This window comes from Panthera tigris, chromosome F3 (assembly GCF_018350195.1).
Source record: "Panthera tigris isolate Pti1 chromosome F3, P.tigris_Pti1_mat1.1, whole genome shotgun sequence".
Taxonomy (NCBI): Eukaryota; Metazoa; Chordata; class Mammalia; order Carnivora; family Felidae; genus Panthera; species Panthera tigris.
This window is the reverse complement of record NC_056678.1, coordinates 63,489,827-63,513,657: the sequence shown is the minus strand read 5'-3', so window position 1 is coordinate 63,513,657 and position 23,831 is coordinate 63,489,827. Positions and strand designations below refer to the sequence as shown.

At 41.6% G+C, this 23,831-nt stretch overlaps 2 protein-coding genes across 5 annotated transcripts in view; both read left to right on the top strand.

Annotated features, from left to right (window-relative positions):
* ATF6 (activating transcription factor 6) overlaps nt 1–23,831 on the top strand; it is a 201,820-nt gene that overhangs the window by 101,680 nt on the left and 76,309 nt on the right. The gene's annotated exons all lie outside the window — the stretch shown is intronic.
* Nucleotides 12,921–14,344, top strand: LOC102963144 (proteasome activator complex subunit 3-like). The gene has a single exon (XM_042975600.1). The coding sequence runs from the start codon at nt 13,050–13,052 to the stop codon at nt 13,788–13,790; it is 741 nt and encodes a 246-aa protein (XP_042831534.1). The 5' UTR covers nt 12,921–13,049; the 3' UTR covers nt 13,791–14,344.

Sequence of the window (23,831 nt, the reverse complement as noted above, 5' to 3'; positions counted from 1 at the left end):
GTTAGCACTTTGAGGTTTTGTGACAAATCGCCATCCCTCCTTTCCTTCTTCTGCTTCTTTCCCCTCACACCTTTCTCTAGTTCCAGCTGTTGGAAGCTAGAACATTTCCAGGAATTTGTAGATGCAGCGTTAGCAGTGTTCTTTTGTTTTCATTTGGCATGTCGTCTTTATCGTTCTCAAACAAAACCAAAACCAAGGTAAAAATAAATTTAAAAATACATGTTCGTAAAAAATGATTTGATATGAAGGAATCACACATTATGTATTTTTTCCTTCCAGTGTAATTATTTTGAGATTCATCCACCTTGTTACTTTATTGGTAGTTCATTACTCTGTTGCTTAGTATTCCATCGAAGGCAGAGAACACAATTGCTTACCCCCATTCACCCTCCATTTTCGGATCCTATAGACAAAGCTCCCCTGAATGTTTATGTACAGATCTTTGTAGGGGTAGATGCTTTCATTTCTCTTGTGTAAATACCTAGAAATAGACTGGTTGGGTTACATGGTAGATGTGTACTTGGCTTTTTAAGAAACGGCCAAACTGTTTTCCAGAGCGGTTGTACCACTTTATGTTCTCAGAAGTAACGAGCGTGCAGTACCTGTACGTCCTCACCAGCGCTGGGTGTGGCCAGTCTCTTTCCCTGTAGCCTTTCTGGTAGGTGTGCAGTCATATGGCGTGGTTTTCATTGGCATTTCCCTGATGACTAATAATTTCAACCTGCTTTTCACATACGTGTTTGGCATCCACAGACTCTTGGTGAAGTGTCTTCGTTATCTTTTGCCCATTTTCAGTCGAGTTGTTTGTTCTCTTGTAATTGGTTTGAAAGCTCTTTGTATATTCTTAGATAGAAGTTCTTTATCAGATATGTGAGTTGGATACATTTTCTCCCAATCTCTTGCTCGACTTCTCAATTTCTTAAATTCTTTTTTTTTTTTAATATTTATTTTTGAGAGACCGAGAGAGACAAGAGCATGTGTGGGGGAGGGCAGAGAGAGAGGGAGACACAGAATCTGAAGCAGGCTCCAGGCTCCGAGCCGTCGGCACAGAGCGCGACGCGGGGCTCCCGCTCACAAACTGTGACATCATGACCTGAGCCGAAGTCGGATGCTCAACCGACGGAGTCACCCAGGTGCCCCTTGACTTCTCAATTTCTTATCGGTGTTTTTCAAAGAGTGGAAATTCTTAATTTTGAGGAAGTCCAATTTATCAGCTTTTTCTTTTATGGATAGTTTTTGTTGTTGTGAGAAATCTTTATATAACCCGAAGTCACAAAGATTTTCTCATGTTTTCTTCTAAAAGTTTTACAGTTTTAGGTTTTCACGTAGGTCTGTGATCCATATTGAGTTAATTTTTGTAAATGGTGCGGGGATGAATCAAAGTTCATTTTTTATACATGGCATCCAGTGTCGTGTGATAGTCAGTGCTAGGCTTTCATCCAGTAGCTTTTAAAAAGAGAACTAGACCAAAGCCAGGCTTAAAAGGTTATGTACCAGGCTGTCAGTTTTCTTTGTGTTAGCCTTAACTTAAGTCTTGTTAGGTTGTACACTTTGCTGGAACTTCTTAAAACGGTATCCTGTGATTGAACTTCCTCACCCTCAAATTTCCAGTCTTTATACTTAACCAATGAAATGTTATTTATACTCTTTGGAAACATAACATATACTGTAGATAATTATAGCAAAAGTGTAATGGGTAGCGGAAGATATTGCCAAACCAAGATTCTGGAGACCAGATGAAATAAACACATAACATGTGCACATATATATCACAGCAGTAGGAAATACACAGAAAGTAAGTGAAAGAGGAACTAAAATTAAAGTTCTTAGAAGAACTGTTACTTTTTGTCTAATCTGCTAGTAGTTTTTTCCCTTCATTTAAAGAGAGCTGCAGAATTAGGCCCTAGAATTAATCTTTAAAAAAAAAATGTATATATATATCGTACATTCGAATATGTGTAGACACACATTTTAGACATTGGCTTAAATAGAAAAATAGCACAGGGTATACAGGTAGTTCATTCATCCTGTAACATTGTGCAGCCTTATTCAGAAATAAGAAAAAAAAGTCTTTTTACTAAGTCATTACTTTTTTTTTTTTTTTCAATGAGTCACTACTTTTTAGTTTAATGGAGAAAATAACTTTTGGGGGAGTCATTACTTTTTGGTTTAGTTGGGAAAACTTTTGGAGGACTGATAGAGCATTTGTTTTGTAGGCAGTCATGAGGCCTGGGCTTTGGGGTCTGATGAATTTGGATTTCAACCAGCACTGTTTTACTGCAGGCAGACTCAAAGACTATCAGGAAAGACTTTTCAGAGCCTCAGGGTCCTTATCTCTAGTATAGTAATATTAATAGTTACTTTTTCCTAGGCTAATAAGTTTAAATGAAATAATAAATCAAGTACTAGCGCAGTACGTCACACATAGTAGGTGTTCAGTATGTGATGTGTCTGTCATTAGGGGGACTGACCTTTGAAACATATGGCCACAGTTGGAAGAACCTATAAATGGATGGCAAGGGGAGATTGTTTTCCATTAGATGTAGCAAATCATCCATGATCCCTCCCAACTTCAGCTCACCATAGAGATTCATTTTGATGCTGTTTTTCCTTAACATCCATCAACAGACAGAACCTAATTGGCATCTTTGCAAAGAATGAAATATGCAAGATTTTACAGTGGCTTTTACATTACCATTCATTTTCTAACTAGGTCTATGAAGGTGTGATTTCGATAGTTTAGACCTACCCTTTGTCACTTTTGGGGGGGAAAGGGAATCATAAATTTGAAAGGAAGGGCTTTCCAAACACAGATATACCCAGAATCTTCCTCAGTAGTCTATAATCTGTTACACTAGCCTTTAAAAAGTGATTTTAGAGTTCTTTTAAATATTTCCTGTATTGATGCTAATTCAATGTTCATTTCACATAATGTCTGCAGAAACTCGAGACTTCGATGACGTACAGAAAACCGAGTGACAGCAGACACCAGGTTTTCTGTTCTTTTACTTTTTTTTTTTACTTTTTAATTAATATTTTTTATCAAGTTTCTTCGTATTATTTCTTGCAAGACTTGGTATTGGTGGCGTTGTTGTAGTTTAACTTTAGTCCCAGATTCCATGAAATAGAAATCAGAAGTAAAGATTTAGAGAGGAGGGAGGGATGCAGGCCAAGGAGTGAACAGAGTTTGACTAGAAAAAAAGGAGAGGGTGTATGTGGCGGGCATTCCCAGGCAGGGCCATTCCTCGGGGGGAGGGGGGGGGTCAGCAGGCGGCTTGCATCTGCCTCATGCAGGGGTGGGGAGGAAAGATCACCTGGGGACCCTACAGAGGGGTCTCCCTCTTCCTGGGCTCCCAGCCCCCAGGGAGAAGGTTATTAGCAGGATCAGCCATAACCTCAAACAGGCTTTCCACCCACCTCTTAACCTGGTTTCCCTCCAAGCTCTGCCCTGCCTAGAAAGCGTGTGAGAGATTGGCTTCCTTTGATCCCTCTTTCTGTTGTCTTCCCATTTCACCAGATTCTCATGTGATGGGGGAGGGATATAACCCACTCTCCTATCTTTAGTGTTTATTCAGATTGACTGTGTCGCATTTGTTTTGATGCATTTAGTGACATCAGCTGATAATTGAAAACAAACTATGTAGTCTTTAACCTGACCTTTCCCTGTTGATATCAGAGAGCCACATGGTATGTCATGAGTTCATCCAGAGGATATAATAAACATTATTTTCGTGTGTAGCATGAAGCCAGTCTTTATTGTTTTCTTACAAGTGTTAATGAAATAAATACTATCATACATAGATTTTAATTTTTTAATATATATTTTTTCCGTTTTATTTTTGAGAGAAAGACAGAGCATGAGCGGGGAAGGGGCAGAGAGACAGGGAGACACAGAACGTGAAGCAGGCTCCGGGCTCTGAGCTGTCAGCACAGAGCCCGATGCAGGGCTCGAACTCAGGAACTGTGAACCTGAGCCGAAGTCAGACGCTCAACTGACTGAGCCACCCAGGCACCCCAACATAGAAAACAGTTACATCAGCACAGGTTTGGTAATTATTAAGAAATGTCATTGTACAAAGTTATGGTTCTTTCTCATTTTTAGATGAAACCTATTACCTTACATTATTATATATAATAGAAGTCCATAATTTAGGGGTATCTGGTTGACTCGGTAGAGCATGTGATTCTTGATCTTAGGGTTATAAGTTCGAGGCCCATGCTGGGTATAGAGATTGCTTAAAAATAAAATCTTTTTTAAAAAGAAATCTATAGGTTATTAAACATATTAAAAAATTACTGATGAAAGAACTTGAATTCAGATTTTAAAATAGCTCAAGTCTATTCTGATATAACAGCTTCACTGAAGTCTGAGGTTTGGGGGTCAGCTTTTTAAGTTATACAGTTTATCTTCTTTTTTAGTAAAATATCTAGTTATTTATAATAGTGCACCATACAGAAAGAAACGGTCAATCTAATTTCTGTGCCTCGATGATCGCTAATTATTTGAAAGCTGTTCTCCTCCTAGGATTATTTTACCAAGTTTGTGTTCAGTTTAGATTAGGAAGAATATAGTGTTCTTTTTTTTTTTTTTTTTAACGTTTATTTATTTTTGAGACAGAGAGAGACAGAGCATAAATGGGGGAGGGGCAGAGAGAGAGGGAGACACAGAATCGGAAGCAGGCTCCAGGCTCTGAGCCATCAGCCCAGAGCCCGACGCGGGGCTCGAACTCACGGACCGTGAGATCGTGACCAGAGCTGAAGTCGGGCGCTTAACCGACTGAGCCACCCAGGTGCCCCGAGGAAGAATATAGTGTTCTTAAGCAAAAAGTTAATAGAACTAAAAACAAGTCCACACTCCATTGTTTTTATTTGTATTTTTGAGATTTTACTGTAGTTCTGGGTAGTTGACCTGACTTTAAAATATAAAGCTAGGAAGGCATACTTTCCGTCTATCAAAATGCAGTTCGTAATTTCATTTTGAAACAAACAGTTCTATTTTAAGAAGGTGAATGGTAGTGATAAATACCAAATCCAAATTTCTAAAAACCCAGTCGTGCCTCTTTTGTTGCTCTTTAAGAGAAAAGATGAATATAAGATACCCTTAGAGCATAAAAGATTTCTTTCTTCAAATCTTTTAAGAATTGATTTTAGGCATCTGAGTAGCTCAGTCAGTTAAGTATCTGACTCTTGATTTTGGCTTAGGTCATGATCTCAGTTTGTGAATTCGAGCCCTGTGTTGGACTGACAGAAGCTGCTTGGGATTCTCTCTCTTCCTCTCTCTCTGCCCCTTCCCTCCCACACATGCGTGTATGCGCACACTCTCTCTCTCAAATAAATAAACTTTAAAAAAAAATTGAGTTTATTATCCAGAAAACTTTTATTCATGTGAAGTGTGACTATTTGATTAATTGCTTTACTTTCATAATTAAAAAAAAAAAAAACACTCTTCCAAATGCAGCTGTCCTCAAAGAATTATTAAGAGATTGAACCATTTTACCCTTATTCATCCAACAAAATGTTTATTGAGTAGCCATTATATTCCAGGCTGTTCTCATTCTAAAGAATCCAGTGATAAAACAAAGCCCTCACTTTTATGTTCTAGCGACAAATACACAAATATGTAAAACGAATGTCAGTTTGTGGGAAATGCCAAGAAGGAAAATCAGGGTCAGAGGACAGAGCATACTTTTAAATGAACATTGAGAAAGTACTTTTGTTTTCAGGTTGAAGCGTATAAAATCTTCGGCATATGTTGTTAAACTAAAAATTTTGATTTTTGACCATCGCTGCTGGTGGAAATTAGAGAAATTAAAAACTCATTGTACATATTTTGTATAAAAAAAAATGTAGCCTCACCTAGTGAATTTAGCATTTATAAATGGAAGTGTCTATGGAGGAATAAAATCTTGAGTTAACCACTACTATACTTTTCGCAGTAAAGTCTGCAGCTCATGAAATCTGTGATTCTGGAGTGGTTTCAGCTTGCACCAGCCCCTCGGGAGCCTGTTGACACAGCACCGAGTTACAGATTATTATTCAGCTGTAGAAGTTTTACGCTTAGGCATTTTCTTACATCTTCCTCTCTCAGTCCGTTGAAATCTTGTACTCTTGCCAAATAAAACAAATCTCATACTAATAAGAAGCTATAAATAAACAGTAGGAGCATGAGTCAGAGCCAGCATCACCCTTATTCCTTGTGTGTACCTCTCTGCTGCTCCCCAATATGTTTGTTTTGCATAAACACGTACCACTGCGTAACTACTCTCCTATAGAGCAGCTCCAGGTAGTTAAGCGAGGGTGATTGTGTAGAACTCAGCAATCCTGTGACTCCCAGATTTCTGGTCTGTTACCACAGTCAGAAGCAGAATGTCAAACTCGGCATCCTGTTGGTGGGAGACAGAAATCTGTGTCCTACCTTTCCTGTCTAAATCCCTGAAGAGCCCAGCCCAGAAGACGGCAGCAAGGACTCCCAGGATGGATGTTGCACACTTGAGCAACTTTCCAGGGAGGAAAAAAAAGAGAAAGATGAGCTGCTTGAGAGTCCCATGTCTTCTGCTAGTCAGGTCCCGTCGGATAAGTTTTATCCTATTTTGCTTCATTAATTCATTTATTCATTCAGTAAATGTTCATTGAACACTTGCCTTTAGCAGACACTGTGCTACCATAGACTGTATAAAAATGAATAAACTAAAATCCTTGTCCTCCAAGAGGTTATCATAGTGGAGACAAGTGACTTGTAAATCTAAAATGACAACACTGTGATAGGAACTGTGAAAGAGATACATGCAGAATACTCTTGAGATTACAAACAGAACTACTGTTTCTGGAGCATTTAGTGTCCTAGCTGTTTGAGGTAAGTTGTTTCATTTAACCTTCTCGGCAGCTTTATGAGGTAGATATTACTACACTATGTAACTTGTGCCCAGAACACTAACCTCACCAAGGAAGGAGGGGGTGGTACCTGGGTAGGTTTCTTCACCGAATACCCCTTGAGTTGATTCTAGAAGGGGGAACGAGTAGGGTAGAGCGGGAGGAGGAGGAGGCAATGTGGCGTTCACACACAGAGAGGTGAATACGTAAGTGTAGAGGACGTAGGAGAGACCCTCTGTTGAAATGGAGAGTAGCTTCTGGGAAATAAAAGATGGCAGGGTCCATTCGTGGAGGAACTTGTGGGCCATGCCTAACGAATCTGGTCCATACCCTGTAGAAGATGGAAATGCGGCCAGACACACATTTTAAGAAGGTGACTGCAGTTGTTTGTACCAGATGTTACAAGAGGGTTTGTACTTTTAAAGGAAGTAATTTCTTTAAAGAAGAAATTCTCCATTATTAGACATCGTTTTAAGCATATACAAACATTAAGTTCTCAAAGCATCTTAAACTTCTAGATTTATAGCTATAAAGCCAAAGTAATTGCGTAAATTAAATAGAAATAAAATTACAAAGAGAATAAAATTAACACCAACAACATGAATTTACGTAAAAGATCATGTTGGTGGGAACTAGTCACGCCTGACAAGTGAGCGTGATGCCAGCTCTCACGGTGCAGGTTCCTTGCATTTTTACTTAGACGTTTTCTCACTATCGAGTACTCTCTGAGAAGCGAATTCTCCCTCCAGTTTTCTCTCTCTGACCCACTGAGGAAACCTTTGCTCCATCTGATTAACAGTTGTTTGGGAGAAGGGGAAACAAAGATAACCATACCTAATAGGCTTTTCTCTCTGATCAATTAAGGTAGTGGGGGCGCCTGGGGGGCTCAGCCAGTTAAGGATCCAAATCTTTTGTTATTGAAAAAAATTGTTTTTATTTATTTTGAGAGAGAAAGAGAGCAGGGGAGAGGCAGAGAGAGCAGGAGGGAGAGAATCCCAAGCAGGGTCCACACTGTCTGCACGGACCCCGATGTGGAGCTCGAACTCACGAACCGCAAGATCATGACCTGAGCCAAAACCAAGAGTAGGATGCTTCACCGACTGAGCCGTCGGGTGCCCCTGGTTAAGCATCCAACTCTTGATTTTGGCTCAGTCATGATCTCACAGTTTTTGAGATTGAGACCCAAGTTGGGCTCTGTGCTGACAGCATGGAGCCTACTTGGGATTCTCTCTCCTTCTCTCTCTGTCCCTCCCCTGCTTGTGCTTTCTGTCTCTCTCAAAAAATAAATAATCCAATAAACCTTTAAAAATGAAAATAAAATAATGGTACTTGGTGGCATTATAATCATAAAAAATCGAATTATTGGCCCCCAAATTGCATGGCGGTTATAATATCACCCAGAATATGCTTACATCGATTGTTTTATCATCACCGTGAATTCACACAAATAATTACAGGGAACTGATGGACCACAATATGTGAAATGCAGAACTAGAGGGTTCATTGTTCATCCAGAACAGGGGTTTTGAAAACAAGGGAGCCATCAGTGCCTTGGGTAGAGAGTCATTGGCCAAATCATTTAAAAAAGTCAGGCATCTGGGACCCAGAGGTTAATAGAATTTGGTTAGAATCCATGATCTTAGAGATCCTTGATAGTAGACGTCAGTGTTTCCAAATTATACCAATTATGTCATTTGTAAGAGAAAATACAAATGTGATAAAGACATGGCAATTACAGAAAGGGTTCTGCTGAGAAATGTACTTTTCAGCCAAGGTAGCTAGTAACGTTTGCACTTACTTCACTGACGCCCTCTGTGATACGGATTCTAAGAAACTCAAGCAAGTTGTTTTTTTTTTTTAATTGCTTACATCCAACTCTGTAATACAGTGAGTCATCACTGATAAATAACAAGACCGTGAACAAGAAAAGTATACCTTGATTTGTTTGTATAGAATTCACAGTTCTCCATTCCAGAGGGTGAAGGGAGATGTTGGAATGTCGATGCCTCTCCTTTAATAATAGCTAACATTTACTGAGCACGTACCACGTTCAAGGCACTGTGCCGAACTCTTTATTAACTAGATCCTCAAAACAACTTTTATGACATAGCTATTATTGTAATGCTCATTTTATAGATGAAGAGAATGCAGCAGAGAGAGGTAAAATAACCGAGCAGGGTCACATGGCTGGTAAGTAGCAAAGCCGGGGTTGGAACGTGGCAGGGTGACGGCACAGCCTTAACCACAGTGCCGTTTTGCCACTCCTCTTTGCATAAAGGTGTGCACAGGTTAGACCTGGAGACAGATCCTGGAGATGTTGAATTGGCAGCGACGACCGACCAGAGGCCATGGCAGCAGGTGCTTCTACACTGTTTATTTCTGTACCTTTGCTTGCTGCAGACTAGGAGGAAGAATGAGAAGGGGAAGGGAGGCATTTGTCAACCTAGAAAGTGACTCTGGCAGCGTTCTCACTGACTACATTGGAAAACGAAGCATTTTATGCTCACTAGGGGGTACCGATAAGTTTTGAACGAAGCCCTTTGGTCTAGATAACTTAAGGTCCATTGCAATCTAGAGATGAAGAATTTCATCAACATAAGGGCTCATCAGAATCTTATGATTATCTAGGTTTAGCCCCATTGATTATATTTCTCCTAACTTCTATTGACAGAAAGCTGTGAGGAAATAAGTATTTTGAAGGATTAAATTCCAATCTGTATCTCCAAGTTACATTTATTTATTTATTTAGAATTTTTTTTTTTTTAATGTTTATTGTTGAGCACAAGCGTGAGCGGTGGAGGAACAGAGAGAGAGAGGGAGATACAGAATCTGAAGCAGGCTCCAGGCTCCCAGCTGTCAGCACAGAGCCCAACACGGGGCCCGAACTCAAAAACGGCGAGATCACGACTTGAGCCGAAGTCAGCCGCTTGACCGACTGAGCCACCCAGGCGCCCCTCGAAGTTACATTTATATCCAAGAGTTGACACAATAGTTGCTTAGACTAATTCGCTAAATGGAACTCATACATAGGACCACAGAATCCTTTCTTTACAGGCTTAGTTTCAGAGCTGGGGGATATTTAAAGGATAAATCAATCCATAAATCTGTAGGTATTACTGAAAGAAGAGTGGTGTGTCAGTCTCGGCATCCGTACGTGCTGAACCCTGCTGGGCTGTGGAGAAAGGAGAAGCCTGAATAAGACAACACTACACAGCTGTTCATGGCTTTCTTCCACCTGTTAGCACTCGGTGTCCATTTCACGGGTGGAATCATGGCATGCAAGTGCATTAAATAATTTTTAAAAACAACTGCTGATTGCTGATGGTCAGTGGGGAAGGCAGCATTAGGAGCTGTCATTTTCCTACCAACTGTTGCTTTCATTAACAAGGACAAGAAACGTTGTGAATGAATACAATTCTTACACCACGCCAGAAAAAAGAGCAGCTGAGCCCCCTCCCCAAGGATTTTATATCCTGTCATCAGACAACTAAAGAAAATAATTTCATATAAATGGCAGCATTAGTCAGTGCCATAATATAAAAAGTCCTCCGTTATCTAAAAGAGCAACTAGAAATATTTTCTCTTTGAAAAAAGAGTAACCAAACTGCCCTACGATCCAGCAGTTGTACTACTAGATATTTACCCAAAGGATACAAAAATACTGATTTGAAGGGACAGTGCAACCCGATGTCTGTACCAGTACTATCAGCAATAGCCAAACTTTGTAAAGAGCCCAGGTGTCCATCAACTGATGAATGGATAAAGAAGATGTGGTATATACAGTGGAATATCACTCAGCCGTCAATAAGAGTGAAATACCGCCAGTGGGAATGATGTGGATGGAGCTAGAGTGTATTATGCTAAGCAAAACAAGTCCACCAGAGAAAGACAAATACCGTATGATTTCACTCATATGTGGAATCTGGGATGCAAAACAGATGAACATATTTGAAGGGGCAAAAAAAGAGACAGGGAAGCAAACCGTAAGAGACTCTTAATGATAGAGAACTAACTGAAGGTTGATGGAGGGAGGGGGAAGTGGGATGGGCTAAGTGGGTAATGGGTATTAAGGAAGACGCTTGTGATGAGCACTGGGTGTTTTACTTAAGTGATGAATCACTAAATTGTACTCCAGAAACCAGTATTACACTAAATGTTAACTAACTAGAATTTAAATAAAAATTTGGAATAAGAAAAAAAGAGTAACCATTTGATAAACCATATATAGCACTGAGGATATTTTTCAATTAAAGAGAATTTCTATAGTAGCTCTCTTGTAATCTGTTATAGCCAAACTTACGAAGAAAATCAAGATGTGGGAAAGCTGTGGTCATGTTTCAAGATTGGTTTTTCCTTTTCCGTTTGATCGCTCTATCTAAATTCCCATTAACTTGAATGTAAATTTGCATGTGTAAAAATATATGTATATCCAAGTTATCTCTTAGGAGAGGTTTAATGTAGGTATAAATAGAAATTCTTCCTTTAACCACAGAAAGAAAAAATGAGTATTGAATTCTGCCTTTTCTCATCTCTTCATATCCAGAACTATCACCATGTACTATTAATTGTACTTCCTAAAACTCTGTATTCTTCTCTCCAGCCCCATTGCCATCACTTTGAGGCATGCTTTGGATTCTATCAGCAGTCTCTCTTTATTCTCCTCTTCAGATCCACCTCGACCACTGAAGTCCTCCATCTGTGTGTGTATGTGTGTGTGTGTGTTTGTGTTTTCCCTGCCCTTCACTGGCTTTTTATTAAATCCAAGTTCCTTAATCATGGCAAACAGGGCCCTGCCTCTAGGAGCTGGTCCTTGCTTACCCTCCTGCCTCGTTTCCTGCCACTTTCCCTCCTACCTGAAGATCCAGCTTACCAGTAGTTCCCCAATACCCACCCCATACACACCACAATACGTATACGCCTTTATCCCCATACACACATCGTCGAAAATATAATTCCCTCTACCACACCTTTGTCACATTCCAAGACCTGAAATGATCGAAACACAGAAATTTCATCCCCTAATTGGGGCTGAACACAGTTGACTTGAATACAAGTGAAATCGCTGGTTTGTTAGTCTAGTTATCTCACTGTGGTACATGTGTTCTTGGAGCTTTGAGGCACTCCCCAGTTCGTGCCTCAGAGCTAAGGAATTTCTTTCCAAACAGCCCGCTTCAGGAATTGCCTTGTCCTCAACTTTGGACAACTGTGAAGGGACTTTCCCCTTCCCCATGGGGTCAGCTGAGGCTTAGAGATTTCATCAGCTTCTCCCTCTGCTGTAGCTCTTCCTTTCCAGGGGTCCTTTGGTTAAGAACAGCCCCTAATAAATTTCCTGGAAGCAATCTCTGTCCGCTTGCTGTGGAGACCAACCTGTAACAGGTCTTGTTGATACTTGTTTGTTCTAGATCTTGTGAAGTCATGGTTTGCTAAAATCTTACTAATTCAAGGTTATTTCATCACACGGGTATTGAGCACCTGCTCCACACCAGGCATTGTGCCACATGCAGCGGAGACAAATTAAGACTTGGCCTATGCCCTGAGGACGTTTGCAGTTCAACTGAGGTGACGGTTACGTTCAGAACTTATAACATCTTTAGAATAATCCTTTTTTGATCTAAACTTTAATAATTTCAGTATAAAATCAAAGGTATGCACTATGGTGTTGCAAAGAACAAAAGGAAAGTATTTCAGGAAAATGAAAGTAAAACAAGTAGAGCGGTCGTGGATCTCCTTGAGCCCCTATGTATAAAGTACATCGATTTGTCTGCTTGGTCCTCACAGTGCTCAAGTTTACCGATATTCTTTGGAACCGTCTTTCCTGCGCAGGCTTCCGGCCGAGAGGCGGGGGATGGGGGTGGGGGTGGGGGTGGGGGACTGCTCCGGGAACTAGATCCGCAGCCCCCCCCCCCCCCCCCCCCCGACCCCCACTGCACGCACACAGGTGCCAGGGCCGCCTGGCTGGGGTGTTGTCCGGAGGGCGCGGTCGGCACGTGGTTCCCTCCCCTCCCCACCCACCGCGGGCGGGGGCCGCGCCGCCGGGAGTCCGGGACGTCACTTCCGGCGTGGCTGGGCATGGTCTGTTGGGAGTTGGCCGTGGCGGCGGAAGCCCAAGGCCGGCCCGCCGGCCGCGGGGGGAGCCCGGGTAGTGTCCGCCGCCCCGACGCTCGACGCCCCTGGACGTCATGGCTTCCCCGCTGAAGCTGGAGCAGGACGTGCGGGGGAAAGTGGATTCGTTTCGGGCCCGCATCGCGCAGGAGGCCGAGGATCTGGTGTCCACCTTCTTCCCTCAGAAGCTGTCGGAGCTGGATAGTCGGGTCCGGGAGCTGCGCCTGCAAGACCTGTCCAGAATCCGTTCGGTGCCGGCCCCGGAGCCCCCCGCCGCCCCCGACACCGCGGGGGACGGGCCCAACCGGGACCCGCCGCCTCCGCAGACCCAGCCCTCGGTCAAAGTGCCGGCACTGCCGGGCGGCGAGGGACAGCTGCTGCGGAGCAACCAGCATCTGGTGGAGCTGATCGAGCGGGTGAAACCCGAGATCGAGCTGCTGAGGGAGAAATGCAACACGGTGCGCATGTGGGTGCAGCTGCTCATCCCGAAGGTGGAGGACGGCAACAACTTCGGAGTGTCCATCCAGGAGGACACCGTGGACCAGCTGTGGACCGTGGAGAGCACGGCAGCCTCCTATCTGCGCCGCTTCTCCACCTACTACAACACCAGGGCCAAGCTGGTGTCCAAGATCGTGAAGTACCCCCAGGTGGAAGATTATCGCCGCACGGTAGCCGAGGTGGACGAAAACGAGTACCTGAGCGTGCGCCAGATCCTGCTGCACGTGCGGAACCAGTACGCCACCCTGCATGATGTGATCCTCAAAAACATCGAGAAGATCAAGACCCCTCGGAGCACCAACGCGGACAACCTTTACTGAGGACCTGCCCCCACCCCTCTTTCCTTCAGGGGGTGGCCGAGCTGTTCGGGCAGCGGAAGGGGGTTAGAATGACACTGTAGGTGATGGACCGACTGGAAACGTGCCCGACCGTTCAGTGACGGTTTCGTACAGCTTATCCTCCCACTGAATACTTCCGGTGTAGTTTTTATTTGCTTTTTCTTAAGCTGAGAGGATGGGGACAAGCCATCTGGTAGAAGGTGGCAGGGTTGGCCAAGGAAAAGGACTGCCATTTTTAAAAACAAATTCGTAGACGAATGTGGGCCAGGGTTTCTCTTTTATGGCATTGCTGACATTGAATGGTTTGAGGGGTTACTCCAGGAAAAACCTTAGTGTTTAAAAGAAAGTTGAATGAAGCTCTTCCTGAGGTTCTGCTATGTGTTACTTTGTTCAAACCTCAGAAACGCTCCTTTCGTCACCATCGTCTGTTTTTTTTTTTTTTGTTTGTTTGCAAGGAAAGGAGTTTACAGAGATGTGTCGAGGTCACCGTATGTCTCCAGTTTGGCAGATTGAAATAAAACTTGGTTTTAACAGTTTGCGATGGACTCAGCGTGCTTATCAGAATGTAGTCTTCAGTGGCATAGGGTTTCCCTCCTCCTCGGTTGGACCCCCCACGCTCGAGATTTTCCAGCTCTGACGTGTAAGAAAAAGGAGCAGATACAGAGTCTTAGATCGTTAGTGTTCTGAAGAAATGCACATCCACACCTCCCTTAGAGCGAAGAGGGATCTGTGCATGCTGCTTCCTTGCACGACCTTCTACCATCTCCACGTCTTCCAGTTTTCTTTCACACACCTTAGGATTTCTTCTGTGTGTTCCTTGCCTCAGAAGTTCCTGTTGGATCCTTTAAGCTTTGTATCGCATTTGCTTTTTTTTTTTTTTTTTCTTCCTCCGTTGAATTTCATCTCTGTTTCCCCTCCCACCTCTTGAGATATCTCTTAGGGCGGCTCATTCGAATTTCCATCTCAAAGGATGTGGATCGTTATTTAAATCCAAAGACTCTAAAACGTAACTTTGGGTGTTTACCGCCTGCTTTTGGGGTCTGGTTGAGAGGAAACCGTTGTCTTTTTCCTGGGTGATCTATACTGTTGGTATTTTTCAAGCCCCGCATTTCCAGATTTCAGTTGCAGTAGATTATTACACTCTTGAGTCACCTCATGCATTACAGAGAACTTCTTTCTTTTGATGCGAGGGATCCTCTCTCCCTAGTGGTTTTTGTTCCGAATTTCATGTTTTCTGATAGTAAAGGTACTTTAGTCAGCTTTTTAGTATTAATATTAATCTGAGGATCTTCATCGCTCAGAAATACCATTGGGAAAAAGCATGAGCAGAGTGCTTTTTGATGCCTTTTTATATACAGGAATGAGATCATCTCTGTGCCCGGTGGATAGCTTCCTCTCTTTTTCCCGTTCAGCTACTTGTACCCTGAATCCTCATAATGTTTTTGAAACTATATACGTACGTAAGTTATGACCTTGGTCTTTTAAAGTATTTTATAGTAGTACTTTCATGCGATAAATTATTTCTCAAATGAGCTTTTGGTGGGAAAATTATGAGGGATTAAAACATTTTTTGTGAGAGGTGAAAATGTATTTCCCATTGCAATTTCTTTTCTACATAAGATCCTCTGAAACAAGGTGACCATATAAAAGAGTCTGGTGCCTATTTTGAAACATCTCTTAGGGGAGCCTGGGGTGGCTCAGTCAGTGAAGCGTCTGGCTTCGGCTCAGGTCATGATCTCACAGTTACAAGTTCGAGCCCCGGGTCAGGTTCTGTGCTGACAGCTCAGAGCCTGGAGCCTGCTTTGGATTCTGTGTCTTCCTCTCTCTCTGCCCCTCCCCTGCTTGCACTGTCTCTCTCTCTCAAAAAGTAAAAAAAATTAAACTTATTTGTAATTCTGTCTTTTCCCCTTTTTTAGTAATATCTTTGTGAGGGTATAGTTCTTGCCACAAATGCAATTACCTTCTGAACTTGTTTATGGATAAGGGTGAAAACATGAATAATTTCATGTCTTCTTTTGATTGATCCTAATGTTCCGTCTCCCCCTTTCCCTATTTAATGAACGAAATCACTTTTGAATGAGGCTTTTTCTTCAGGAGTTTCTCTTCAATGTGTTTTCGTTGCCAGGAGTGAAAACCAGCATGAACCTTTACGGACAGACTTGACTCTACAGGCTGTTAGAAAAACATTTCCTCTTTATCAGCAAGAATTATTTAAGATGTAAAGCGGAGATGTTTTCGTTTGCATATTTTTAAAAATAGAAATGTTTCCGAGTTTGAACTATACCACATTATGGTGGGCAGATTTTTTGTTTTTTCTAACATGGTAGGGATACGCATTATGTTTTCCTGAGGTTGGTGTCAGTGTCTCTCTAGGAAGTGCCGAATGATTCTTGGCATTTCTTTTGCTTTTTCATTTTCCTTCTCTGTTTCACCTGAGTGCGTAAAGAGACGATATTTCTCCATGAGGAAAGTGAGTTAGCGACGTAGAATTCTGTTGCAATCACCTTTGGGTTTTAAAATTTTATTTATAGGGGTGCCTGGGTGGCTCAGTCTGTGAAGTGTCCAACTTCAGCTCAGGTCGTGATCTCATGGCTCGTGATGGTGAGCCCTGCATCGGGCTCTGTGCTGACAGCTTGGAGCCTGGAGCCTGCTTTGGATTCTGTGTCTCCCTCTCTCTCTGCCCCTCCCCTGCTCGTGCTCTGTCTCTGTCTCTCTCTCTCTCTCAAAAATAAATAAACATTAAAAATTTTTATTAAAAAAATTTTTATTTATAGTGGGGCGCCTGGGTGGCTCAGTGGGTTAAATGTCCGACTCTCGATTGGCGCTCAGGACATGATCTCACGGTTCATGGGTTTGAGCCCCATGTCAGGCTCTGTGCTGACAGCTCGGAACCTGCTTGGAGCCTCTCCCTCTCTCTGTGCTCCTCCCCCTGTTGCTCTCTTGCTCCTGTTCCCTCCCTCTCTCTCCCTCTCTCTCTCTCTCTCTCTCTTTCAAAATAAATAAACTTCAAAGGAAAATAAAATTTTATTTGTAGTTACATCTAGAAAACGTACCTCGTACTTGGGCCTACTCTTATTAAGATGGATATGAATATTTTTCTATTCTATATAAATCAGAAAGATTTGTAAACTGGCTTAGTAGAAACTCTTATTTTCAAAATAAACTGAAAAAAATGATACTGGGGTAAAATAAATTCATTGTTTTGTTGAACTTCTGAAAAGACCGAGTCTTTCAAACCTGACTTGAAACAGCAACAACAACAAAAGATCTGGCCTAATAGAAAAACTTCTGTCTGCACTTGACATTCCCCCTTGTGAGCTCTTTATTTCCCTTGTAAGGTATTCTATCTGAATCACAAAAGTGCCAGGAACAGTTTGGCAGGCATTTAATTGCACACAGGCATGTAATGGACAATGTAAGAGACGTCCAAACTTACTTAGTTTTCAAGCATGGTTCATCTTCTCAGGTTTAAATGATCTGTTCCAGGGGCGCTTTGGTGGCTCAGTCGGTTAAGCATCCAACTTCGGCTCAGGTCATAATCTCCTGGTTCGTGAGTTGGAGCCCCACGTCTGGCTCTGTGCTGGCAGCTCGGAGCCTGGAGCCTGCTTCAAATTCTGTGTCTCCCTCTCTCTCAGCCCCTCCCCTGCTTGTACTCTCCCTCCCTCTCTCTCAAAAATAAATAAACGTTAGAAGTTTTAAAAGTATCTGTTCCGTGCACAACATAGCCATCGTATTTTGCTTGTTCCTTTTACTCCTAAGCTTTGCCAAACCCTGTGCCAGATTGAAACAAATTGTCTCTCATACCCAGGCATGCCTTCTACTAACAAAAGACGCATGTCCTCCATAGTTAAGGATTTTTGGTATTTGCATTATTTGCCTGTTCTAACACTATACCCAACCAAATTGGAGCTCGAACACTTTTATAAAGTGCCTTCTGCAAAAATTAAGCCTTTTGTGATTTTCCCCTTTCTTGCAAATGGTTGCAAAAGCTCTTACAAGAACAGACCTATTTTAGGAACTGGTGTGAATACAGCTGGTGGTTTCTGATACATGTTATTTGCCCATTATTAGCACTTACAGCCCCAGTTTTGTTCCTTTTAAAAGACCGCTGAATTGAGATAGCATGTTTTGATGTTTTATTCTTTTTTTTTTTAATTTTTTTTAACGTTTATTTATTTTTGAGACAGAGCATGAATGGGGAGGGTCAGAGAGAGGGAGACACAGAATCCGGAACAGGCTCCAGGCTCTGAGCAGTCAGCACAGAGCCTGACGCGGGGCTTGAACTCACGAACCGCAAGATCATGACCTGAGCCAAAGTCTGCTGCTGAACCGACTGAGCCACCGAGGCACCCCTTGATGTTTTATTCTTAAAAAATGGTTTTAAAAACTTACTTTGGGATTAAATAAGGGTAGTTTTAAGTTCTTTTTATAACTGGTGACAGCTGCTGACTCAGATTTGATTTGAAACTCGGGTATTGGTAGATCTGGGTTTTAGAACGGAGGGAAGATTCTTAAATGATGTAGAAGAGGCTTAATTTTTAAGGTCTGAAACTTTGGAGCTTAGAGGGTTTTTTAAATTACTGAATTGTTTATAAATTCCTTGGTTGTTAGAGGCAACAATTTTTATAGTCTTTATGATGTTTTCATGTTTCTACAGCATTCTTACCAAGTGGCCTTAACCATTAATAGATAAGTATGTGATCAGTTTTAAAGCTCAAAAGAACGATCTCAGTGCTCAGAAATTTGGAAAAATAAACAGGGAAGAATTACTCATAACCCTATAGTTCAAAGTTATTGAAATGTACTTGTGGGTTTCATTTATTTTAGAGAATACATACACGTTTTTAAATCACTGCAAATCATTATGCGTATTTCTGTAGAGGATAGGCGTTTCTATTTAAATCCGATCTAGCCAAAATCAGTTTCATTCGACTGATACCCCAGGTTCAGAAATAGCAGTAGATAAATCCCCTTTCATTTGCTTTCCCAAGGATTCTTGTGGCTCTGTCACCTAATGGTGAGAGTATTTGTCTGAGGCACAGATTTTGACCAGAGTGTGGAAAATCGAGATCAGGTAGCCATGAGGACACGTGCCTAGAATGTTTCGACATGTAGATGAGGAGGTTACACTGCTTTTGGGTTGGGGCTCCATATGGCATTAGCAATATAGCTGTAATAATTTCACTCTTTAGTGCTTATCTCCTCCCAAGAAATGCATATTAATTACCTTTATGAAATGTGTACAAGAGAGCAGTGGCATTATTTTATACTGACTAGAGGAGTCATTCCTAGGTGCATGATTTGTTATGAGTGGGAGGGAATCCTACTTCCTCTGTCAACATGTAAACATTTCTGAAAGATCCTATTGTGCACTGACATCAAGGCATTTTTTAGAAATTACTGATCCTTTTGAAAAAAAAAAAAAAACAAAAAAAACAAAGGACTCAGTCAGTTAGGGAACAGGTGCTGGACCACCCTTGTTCTTGGCATTGGAACACTATTGTGCTAACTCATTAGTATCTGCCCACCTTCAACTGAAATTACTCCTGGGAAATAGAATATATGTTTAAAAGTTTCATGATTTATCTTTTCATCAACAATACTAGGCGCTTTCTGTTCGATGACCATACATTTGTGTATGGTTTTCTTTATTGTGCTAGGTCTTTGAGTTCCTAAAGGCAGAATTTTAGCGGTGAAACTTCATGACCCCAGTCAGTCAAATTTAAAATGTCTCACCAGTAAACTGATTTTAATGAATTCTCTCACACAGAGAACGTCAAGTGTTATTTTTACTTATTTGTGGCAAGCTAGCAGGCAGGAGCTGATGAACAGGAAATGAGCCTATAATCAGAATTAGATTCCTTTCACAATTTGGCCATTTGTTTTGGCTTTGTTATTAAAGCTCACTTTTACAGTTTTCCGGCATTATGTTGGAAGTCACATCTGCTTCAAATACTATTGCTTTCAAAGTGTAAAGCATTTTGAAGTTGTCAGATAAAGTTTTTAATGTAAATTCTGGAGACCGAGAGATGTACTGTTGCCCCCGTTAATTTTACAGATGGAGAAATTTAGGCCCAGCGAGCTCTATAGCATCACAACCCATGTGTGACAAAGCAAAGTCTAGAAGGCAAATCATCTTCCGTCTCAGGCTAGTGCTGTTTTTCGCCGAGCTACACTGTCTCCCTATTATCAATAATGAGATTTTGTTCAAAGAGAGTCCTTCTAGGGGCGCCTGGGTGGCTCAGTCGGTTGAGCGTCCGACTTCGGCTCAGGTCATGATCTCATGGTTCATGAGTACAAGCCCTGCATCGGGCTCTGTGCTGTCGGCTCAGAGGCAGAGTCTGCTTTGGATTCTGTGCCTCCCTCTCGCGCTCTCCCCCTCCCCTGCTCTGTCTCTCTCAAAAATAAATATTAAAAAAATGTAAAAAAGTGTTATTGTGCAAAACTTAGGAGATGTTGAACTGTTACTAAGCCCATAATATTTTTACTTAAAGATGATGTAAAGACATTTTTAAGAAATCTCTCAATTTGTGTTAAACGTAACTTTGCGTGGGTCATAAAAATGATCCTCGCTAAACAAAACCCGGGAACGTCGGCACCTCCAGTTCCGTATCCTCCTGACGAGGAGTTGTTCTGTACCATCAGCGATGCCGTTTTGTTGGAGGATGGGGCTGTGAGGGCATTTGGAGATAGACCAGAAGACGTCTAGTATAAGAGTTTGGTTTTTTACTTTCGTGATATATGGGTTTAAAATTTCCTGCTGACCAATTCCCCCACCCCGACTCTTCACCGCCGAAGAATTGCTAAGTGGAATTGTTACAACCGCTGTTCATACAGAATGAAGCGGGGTAAGGAGAAGACCTGTAGTGTTTTGTTAGGGAGGAAGCCCGAAAGGGCCGTTTCCCAAAAGAAGTTTGCCCTCTAGCGAGTTCCGTACAGTAGACACGAGTCTTCAGATAGAACTGGTCGTTGAGATGTGCCAGCAGCGTGAAAGGCGCACCAGAGTTTGAAGGCTTGGTACGCAGAAAAATAGTAAAATATCTCAGTAACTTTTATGTTGATTGCATGTTAAATGATAATATCCCGGCTACACTGGGTTAAATAAGTAGATTATTAACGATTTCACCAGTTTCTTTTTTCCTTTTTTATTGTGTACTAGAAAGTTTGAAGTTACCTCTGTGTATAAAGTCAGCACTGTGTGGGAGCTAAGATTTCTAAGGTGATTGAGATGCACCTTGAAGCTGAAACAGAGAACTTTCTCCGGTGGTGTATTATGGGGACGTGGCATTTCATTAAGTGTGGACCTTTTGACTTTCAGTAAAATTTATTTAAACATTTTTTAATGTTTATTTTATTTTATTTTATTTTTAAATTTTTTTAAACATTTATTTATTTTTGAGACAGAGAGAGACCGAGCATGAACGGGGGAGGGTCAGAGAGAGAGGGAGACTCAGAATCTGAAACAGGCTCAAGGCTCTGAGCGGTCAGCACAGAGCCCAATGCGGGGCTCGAACTCACAGACCGCGAGACCGCGAGATCATGACCTGAGCCGAAGTCGGACGCCCAACCGACTAAGCCACCCAGGTGCCCCAAATGTTTATTTTTGACAGAGAGAGAGAGAGAGAGAGAGAGAGAGAGAGAGAACGAGAGAGAGAGAGAGAGAGAGAGAGAACGAGTGGGGGAGGGGCAGAGAGAGAGGGGGACACAGAATTGGAAGCAGGCTCCAGGCTCTGAGCTGTCAGCACAGAACCCAGTGTGGGGCTCCAACTCACGAACTGTGAGCTCACGACCTGAGCCGAAGTTGGGACGCTTAACTGAGCCACCCAGGCACCCCTTCAGTGAAATTTTTATTGGTTTTCCATCCGGTTCGTAATGTGCAATTCAGTAAAAGCCATTCAGAGAGAGGCTAAACTTTGCTTGTTCTTGGAACTTAGAATTCCTACAGGAGTGGATGGCTAGAATGCCCTGCTAAGCATCCTTTTCTAAATACGGTGTCTCTTACCCAGACTTTTGGGCAGTAATCTGAATGGTTAATTCAGGGCAGCTAAATTAGAAACCAAATAGATCCTAAGTTTGGCATCTTACAAAAATTTAGACACCTGTTTTTGTGTGGATGAAAGAATAGCAGACCTTTGGTGCCCACAGATACCTACAGGCAACGTCAGGCTCTACCACAAGGAACAGCGTTTGAACCCAAATCCCCATAATTCTGCAGCGTTCCCATAATATTGTTTCCTTGTATTATTTTTATGTACATACATAGCCTCTCCACATAAGTCCCTTGAGAATAGTGAGGAGTTATTTTATTCACTCTATTATCCCTTATGGGGTTTTGCCTATAGTAAGTTTATAAAGTATTTTGAGTTAAGATGAACCCAGCCAAAGCGAGATCAAACGACAAAAAATTGTTTCTCCCCTTTCTCCTAAGACTTCTAGTAAATAAGTGAAAAACTTTGCTACAGCCGAACACGTATGTGGATGTGTACCCAGACACGTGTGACAATGGTGTGGGACCCCGAGGGATCTGATTCAGAATTAAACAAAGGCCAGTTTTTGGCTTCTAATTAAGCTTTTTTCATGTCACAATAATATAAATTCTTTAAAGTAGTCCTGGCAGCGCTCTTTTTCTCTTCCCAGTAATGTCATTAAGCCTGTTCGCCGTGCGACAGCTGCGAGTTGTTAAACATCTGCCCCGAGCCCCCCCCCCCCCCCCCCCCCCCGAACACGACTCTCACCCCATTAGCAACACCGGTAATTCTCTTATTACTTTTCTAGCCACGAGTTACGGAGAAATAAGTCTAGTATATCAAAGAGTAAAGAATCCTGAAAATTGTTTTCCAGAACTGATTCTCTCTGGTCGTGCCCACAATGCTTTATTTACCCTTCCAGGTTTCGGTACTCAAAAAGTTAAACAGTTTCGTTAATGCTTGAGTGTTAGTATGGTTTGTTAAATAGTTAAGAAGGAATTCTTTCAGGTTTTAAGTTTTATTTGCTAATAAATGTAAAGACTTAAAATACTTGGCGGAAAAACTGTCATGAATTTCACACAGTATAGAAGCGTGGTGAAGTCTGCACAGCACAACCTTCTGCTGCTTCTTTAATATTGGCAAATAATGTTTTTCTGCTTTTCCCTCCTACATTTTTGCTATGGGACCGGCACAAAATTACTGACAACACGACCTGTGTATTTCACAGCTTGTTCCACTGCTTCTGTTAGACACCATCCAGAACTGAAGAAATTTGACTCTATGGTTGCTGTTCTTGGAGGAGTAAGATTCCGCTTTCCTCATAATTAACAGATGGCATGAAAAAAGACCTCTTAGAAAGCCATTTTTATGAACCTCCTGAGCCAAGGGTTAATGTTTTCAATAAGAAGCCAGTAAGTCGAATAGAATTCTTCTGCATTTAAACTCCACATGATTGCATTTTATTATAAGAAGTCTAAAGATAAAACAATTTAGTATCGTAGGAAGAATAAAAGAATTCTGATGAATGTAATTTCTGTGTAAACTTTTAGAAAGAAGATGAAGAGTACTGGCAACAGATCAACTCAGAATAGCTTCATTAAAGCAAGCAGATAATTGTAGCTTATTAAAAGAATATCTCCTTAATTCTATAGCGTGTGCTAATTCTTTGCTTTGCAGTCCTTACACTGAGACAGAAACCTATGCGTTACCCGAGACATACTCATTCTGTAAAAATGTTGTGCAAAACGCTCTAGAGCTCCCTAAGAAAATTTGAAAATTTGAAAATTGAAAATTAAAAAACGAAACCTTTGCTAAAAGCACAGGACATGGGAGTTGTCCTCGTCAGAAAGAAATATTACTCATTCATTTTTGCCCTTCTATTCCTTCCTCAGAAATCATTTGAACTTACTCAAAAAGATTTAATTTAAAAGTTCTGCCTAGAAAATAAATTTGAGATTTTTAATATTATTCATGGTAGTGCTGTGTTGATCTCTTAAGTGAAACATGTTTATATGAGAGATTGATGATCCTTTTAATGATTAAATGCCAGAATATA

Excerpts from the sequence above, each read along its gene's own strand:
- LOC102963144 (XM_042975600.1), top strand. The coding sequence starts at position 13,050 with ATGGCTTCCCCGCTGAAGCTGGAGCAGGACGTGCGGGGGAAAGTGGAT.